Consider the following 7078-nt stretch of genomic DNA (forward strand, 5'->3'; position numbering starts at 1 on the left):
CAGATCATTTGGTACACAGAGCTACAGTTGAAGTGTAGAGGCACTAAGGGCAGATCATTTGGTAAATGGACCATTTGTTGTTGTTATTTATACATAGAGCTAAATATAAATACTGGTAGGCAGGCCATCATCTGCACACAAAACAAAGTGCTCATGCATGGACATTGGACACTTTTGTTCACCTTAGCTTGTGCCATTTCTTGGCTTGTTCCTTGCACAGCCGGGTTACTTCTAGACCCAACCCCCACAGATGACCAGAATTCTCCATACCTCTCAGTAAATGTTTTTAGAAGCAGAAGGTCCATGATGGATCACATGCAGCCTAAGCCCCCCCCCCCAAAAAAATAAGTTTAGGCCCCAGCAGCAGCCATCCAGCCTCTAGCCCAAATGGCACCCTATTCACTATGTAGTCCACTACAACCATAGGGTTCTGGTGGAAAGTAGTGCATCATAAAGGGAACAGGGTGCCACTTGCGACTCAGTCCTGAGCCCTAGCCACCAGCCCAAAGCAGCTTAGAGGTCCATGCCTGGGMAGATTATTTATTTAATGTTGTAGTAGTGGTAACCACCTGGGGCTCATACAGACTGGTTCATAATGTGGTAGAAAGAACAAGGCTTTGCTGCTTTGGGTTGTTAATCCACAGATCAGCTGCTAAAGTAGCTACCAGGAATACAATATGGTACCCGTTTGTATCGGACAATACTGTAACAAAATGGGACAGCTAAAACAAACGCATACGTTTTTATTTTTAAAACACCCTGAACTTGGCAAACACACACAAGCCTCATGCCCAGATGAACATTGTGGCGTACAGAGGGGAAATTAAATGAAGATGGACTCACTTGGAATTAGCAGTCTGCCATTACAAAAATTGAGGTAATCCAATCCTGTTAATTCAATTCTGGTAAACAAGCCAAGCTCCTCCTCCACCACAGAAGAACCCAGACTAGACAGCAACAGCAGTACAGAGTTGACATTCATTTGAAGAGAGTGAGATGATCATTTGAATGATGCAAATCCTGACTGAGCCAGCAGTAGTAGAAACCCTGAGCAGCGACTGAGCCAGCAGTAGTAGAAGCCCTGAGCAGCGACTGAGCCAGCAGTAGTAGAAGCCCTGAGCAGCGACTGAGCCAGCAGTAGTAGAAGCCCTGAGTAGCGACTGAGCCAGCAGTAGTAGAAGCCCTGAGTAGCGACTGAGCCAGCAGTAGTAGAAGCCCTGAGTAGCGCACTATGCCCATACATGGGCTCCCGCATGGTTCAGCGGTCTAAGACTGCATCTCAGCGCAAGAGGTGTCACTACAGACATCCTGGTTCAGCGGTCTAAGACTCTGCATCTCAGCGCAAGAGGTGTCACTACAGACATCCTGGTTCATATCCAGGTTGTATCACATCTGGCCGTGATTGGGAGTCGAATAGGGCGGCGCGCAATTGGCCCAGCGTCGTCCGGGTTTGGCCGTCAATGTAAATAAGAATTTTTCTTAACTGATTTGCCTAGTTAAAAAGTTACAAATAATTATTATAATAATGTGGGATAAACAAAGGACCACTAATGCCTTGTTTCCACTTCTCTGGCTGTGGAAAATGCTGCAGCCTTGGTTCATCACACACACACACACTTACGAACTTTGCCAAGTATGACGCAATAAGTCAAGTCATGCTATTGGACTGCCTATGGCTGTATGTATTAGGGCCCAAAGGCTGTATGTATTAGGGCTAGAGGTCGACCGATTAAATAGGGCCGATATCAAGTTTTCATAACAATCGGTAATCGTCATTTTTGGATGCCGATTATATTGCAATCCACGAGGAGACTGCGTGACAGGCTGACCACCTGTCACACGAGTGTAGGCAGCAAGGAGCCATGGTAAGTTGCTAGCTAACATTAAACTTATCTTGTAAAAAAACAATCAATCTTGACCTAATCACTAGTTAACTACACATGGTTGATGATATTACTAGTTTAACTAGCTTGTCCTGCGTTGCATATAATCAATGCAGTGCCTGAAATTGTGTCAGTTCTCTTGCGTTCAGTGCAAGCAGAGTCAGGGTATATGCAGCAGTTTGGGCCGCCTGGCTCGTTGCGAACTGTGTGAAGACCATTTCTTACTAACAAAGACCATAATTAATTTGCCAGAATTTTACTTAATTATGACATAACATTGAAGGTTGTGCAATGTAAAAGCAATATTTAGATTTAGGGTTGCCACCCGTTCAATAAAATACGGAACGGTTCCGTATTTCACTGAAAGAATAAACGTTTTGTTTTCGAAATGATAGCTTCCGGATTTGACCATATTAATGACCTACGGCTCGTATTTCTGTGTGTTTATTATATTATAATTAAGTCTATGATTTGATAGAGCAGCCTGACTGAGCAGTGGTAGGCAGCAGCAGACTCATAAGCATTCATTCAAACCGCACTTTCCTGCGTTTGCCAGCAGCTTTTCGCAATGCTTGAAGCACAGCGCTGTTTATGACTTTAAGCCTATCAACTTCCGAGATTAGGCTGGCAATATAGTAGTGCCTATAAGAACACCCAATAGTCAAAGTTATATGAAATACAAATCGTATAGAGAGAAATAGTCAGATAATTCCTATAATAACTACAACCTAAAACTTCTTAACTGGGAATATTGAAGACTCATGTTAAAAGGAACCACCAGCTTTCATATGTTCTCATGTTCAGAGCAAGGAACATAAACATTAGCTTTTTTACATGGCACATATTGCACTTTTACTTTCTTCTCCAACACTGTTTTTGCATTATTTAAACATGTTTCATTATTTATTTGAGACTAAATGTATGCATTATATTAAGGCTGTATATATTAGGGCCCAATGGCTGTATGTATTAGGGCACACCATAGCAAAATGCTTTAAAAATGGAAAACAAGTGCCTTTCTTATTGGACACGTTTCAGTCCATTTGATTCAGTCGGGTGCCTAGTGAATAGGACCCATGTCTCCTCGGCCGTTGAGAGGCCCAGTTGTGCTGCACTAGTTCTGGCTCTGAGCTCAAGCCTCCCTCTCTGGGTATTCATGTCAGAGGAGAAAAATCACTATTGCTGCTGAGCGCACACACACAGTGCCCAGAGTAAATCACGTTGGCTGGCTGCCCCTCGCCCAGCGACAACAGTGGCCCCTCTCCCTCTAGAGCAAGGCACCCCCCCTCTCTGTCCATTTCAGTCTCCCTCTCAGTCACTACCCATCCTCTCTCTCCACACTAACCCCTCTTTTCTCTCTCCCAGTCACATAGATTCAGTGATCAGAGGCACTGCCTGTCAGTGCCCATTTTATASAGCCCACAAAGCCGAGCATTTCCAAGGCAGAAGCAGCGCACAGATATTTCCATCTAAAGACCTACTAGCCCAGCTGCATCAAATCTGCATGTATTTTCTGCATGTTTTCCTCTGGTTGCTGCGTATCACGGAAACAAGGCCAACTGCCACAGCAGAGACCCACCTTCAACCTAGGGCCACGTCCCAAACAGTACCTTATTCCCTACATAGTGCACTAGGGCCCTGGTCAAAAGTAGTGCACTATAACGGGAATAGGGTGCCTTTTGGGACGTTGGTATGACTAAAGGTCACAGTCATAGTCCCTATACTTATGAGATTGAAAGGTTCAACAGAACAGTAACATAATGACTCATCTGGCTATAGGGCCTTCCATCATCCTGAGTGTGATCACAAACTCATCCCCCACACACACACACAGTATGACATCACGCTGACCCCTGGAGACAGTGGTAAACAGATGTCTCCACTCCAACATGTGGGGGTGCAGACTAGTGAAGATACGTCTACATGTGTTCCTCTCCTTCATCTGCAGTGATCAGAATGCATGTCTAGTGTCTACTGGGAATACGTTTCATCTGAACAGAGCAGAATCTGCAGATACACAGCAGATGAGGAAGGGACCGTAGACTAAAAAGCTGACTAAGACCCTTTATGATCGGAGCAGAGAAAATAAAGGTAGGAGACCTTCCAAACAGAGTGCAGAGGATATTTGACTGAATCTGAAATGACCCTCTATTCCCTATATAGTGCACTCCTTTTGAGCAGAGCCTTATGCAGGCCCCCGTTTAAAGTACTGCATTAGCTATATAGGAAATAGGTTGGAATTTCAGATGCTTCCTTTGTCTCGCTCCTATCCCCATGGTACCTACCAGCTGTCCTCGTCATCCACCTCTGCAAGGTCCTCCCATAGGTCCAGAACATCAACCTCATCCAGGGCCAACTGGTCCACCCCCGAGTCGCTCTCCGCCAGAGTCTCAGACTCATAGCTGTCCAGAGAGGGACTCTCTGGGGTTGGGCTTAGCCCCTGGGTCTGCGCCGGTCCTGGTCCGTTCCCGCAGGGCAGGGTCAGAAAGCCTGCGCACAGTCCACCATCCGCATCCTCTATCTGGTTAGCTGCCGGGAGCGGGGACATATCCTCACTGCTACTACTGTCCTGAGGAGGGGACAGCTCCACGTCACTGCTGCTGCTGCCTAGTTCTGCTCCACAACTTCCACTGCTCCCCAACCTGAGAGGGGAGTTGGTGTTGGTCACCTCTTCGCTGGAAGAGATTCTCTCATTGATGTTGGTACTGGTTGTGAGGTTACTGTTTGTGGTGGTCGCTCCTCTGAGATGTAGATTTTTACTGCCTCCCCTGTTGCGGAGTGTTTGATTCTGGACCTCGAGTCTTCGAATGAGCTCCTGGAGCTTACGTACCTCTTCCAGCTCCACCCCTGCTAGCTCCTGCTCCTCCTCGTAGCTCGGCTGGGACGTCTTCATGAGACCCCCGGTACAGTCATTGCCTGCCGGTTGGACCTCACCGGCGCTGTCCGGAACTACCATGTTGCTCCTGTTCTGCTAGGGGAAGATAATCGAATGTTTCGATCAGCAGCTCGCGTAAGGAACAAACCATTCAAACCACTGTTTTGAGATAAGCAATCATCCGAACAAACACCCAAACTGCAAGCTCATCGTGGTGGGATAACTAATCAATTTGATCATAGCTAGTTACTTCGTTACGTTTACATGCCAATAAAAGCCATAGACGGCAGTTGAATATATTTTCTGGCTACATCAACTAACAAACTCCCATGTTTATAATTAATAACGCTGCCATGATGAATAAAGAAATAACGGCCGAAGCTTCGAAGGCTGACATTGTCGGTTAACAGCGGGCACAAACCGCATCTCCCCCCACTCACATTCAGTTTCATTGAATGCCGCCAACATTTACAGCTAAAGATAAGTGCAGCGTCTAGTTGCCATTTGTTGCTAGCTAATTAGATCAAATTAACGTTAAAACACATGCATTTATATAATTTATCATGCAAGCCAATAGATCATTGTCCTTACATCGATGCATTTCCAAGAGAACTGTTGATTAGCCAGCCACCAAGCTAAAGCGCTAGCTAAACATAACAAACCTACCTTGGCTTCACCGGTTGAGATGAGCCGTGTTGTCAAGAAATGCTCGAATTAGCCTGATAAATCCAACGCACGAGTTTGCGTTAATCAAGTACGTTTACAAAGATTTTTTTTTTTTTTAAGTAAATGAGATGTATGTAATAAAAATATAGCTATATGATTATCGATGTAATTGCTCGAACCACGCTAAGCCATGTCCCTGTTAGCCTGTAACTGGCTAGTTAGTAAAGATAGCTAACTAAGCAGCTATGTTTTGCCAGCTTTGAGGGACTCGAGTTGACCCAATCAGAGCATTGGTCCCGCCCCCTACCTGACATTAACACGATATTTGGTGCCACCTACAGGATACTTCAGGTATTACCTGTCGTTCTCTTCTCATGCGCTAGACGTCACCAAATAAAAGGGGAAAGAAAAACTAACCCAATGTCACAGCTGAGGTGCATCGAGTTCGCGTCAACGTTTTCTACGTTGCGTGACGATTTGAAATGAAACCACACGTTTCCCCAAAACGATGAGAACCGTTCTTCAACAGCATTTGAGGTACGTTTGCTCCCGTTTGGTGGGTGTGGCGAGGTGTGTGCTGATCAATATGGGCATGACCAGAGCCATGTATTTAGAATAAATAAATAAAAACATTGCTCTGGGTGTGACTATTTCAAATTGCAAAACACTTGCAGCACACTATAGAGTAATCAATCGCCTTCTGAGCCACCATAATTACAGCGTTTTTCGACTGGACTCAGTACAGTACAGTTTCCTTTCTGGTGTACTTAACGCAGCTCTGTCATCAGTACTATACACTTTTTGGCCACAAAAGTTTCAGTCAACATGAGAGTAAATTACATACCTAGTACCACACCAAACATTCCAAGACATCTAATTTACTCTCATGGTAGATTACATACCTAGTACAACACCAAACATTCCAAGACATCTAATCTACTACAATACTTATAATTATCCAAATAACCTGTCTTCAACATAACAAACTACATGAGCTGTGAAAGATAAACTAACTGAAGAAAATAACTCCTCTGTAGTATTGTGATGCAACACCTCTCTTTATCTTTGCCAAGACCCACACATACCATCATTGCTCAAATTCTGCAGAACCCTTACTTCTGTTGCAACGGTGATTCTCATGGTAATAAACATGCTTCACTTATTGAATTGTACCCGTAGATAATAGAGCTATATGAGTTAGTAGCCTACGACCAGAAACAAGCCCTGGGCAGAGACCTGCTGTTGATCTAGTGGAAGAATACTGGGTTGGGTGAAACCTGTGAGAGTGTTAGTTTGATAATAACTCTGCTGGTTCGGGAACATGTACTAACAAGTAGGCTTCAGCACATGTTACTGTGTGTGTACACCACCCTATTCTTCACTATATGAGCTGTTATGGTCTGGATTCAAAGTAAAGATGAGAGGGGGGACTTTTCTGTTCAAAAGTAAAGAAAAAAGTCTTATTGTTGCTAGATAACCACCATAAATATGGGATCATGAAATACAGAAATATCAAATTTACATAAGTATTCACACCCCTGAGTAAATACATGTTAGAATCATATTTGGCAGTGATTACAGCTGTGAGTATCTCTGGGTAAATCTCGAAGGGCTTTGCACACCTGGATTGTACAATATTTGCACATTATTCTTT

The 7078-nt window shown here is 44.4% G+C and overlaps 1 protein-coding gene across 1 annotated transcript in view; it reads right to left on the reverse strand.

Annotated features, from left to right (window-relative positions):
* LOC112071089 (SLAIN motif-containing protein-like) overlaps nt 1-5663 on the reverse strand; it is a 25000-nt gene extending 19337 nt beyond the window's left edge. Inside the window, exons 1-2 of the mRNA XM_070439247.1 lie at nt 5425-5663; nt 4169-4854 (exon numbers count right to left, since the gene is read on the reverse strand). Of these exons, the coding sequence (XP_070295348.1) occupies nt 4169-4839 (671 nt within the window). The 5' untranslated portion in view covers nt 4840-4854; nt 5425-5663. The remainder of the gene's footprint in view (nt 1-4168; nt 4855-5424) is intronic.
* Nucleotides 5664-7078: the final 1415 nt, after the last annotated feature.

The sequence above is a fragment of the Salvelinus sp. IW2-2015 genome, unplaced genomic scaffold, assembly GCF_002910315.2.
Source record: "Salvelinus sp. IW2-2015 unplaced genomic scaffold, ASM291031v2 Un_scaffold1512, whole genome shotgun sequence".
NCBI classification, from domain to species: Eukaryota; Metazoa; Chordata; class Actinopteri; order Salmoniformes; family Salmonidae; genus Salvelinus; species Salvelinus sp. IW2-2015.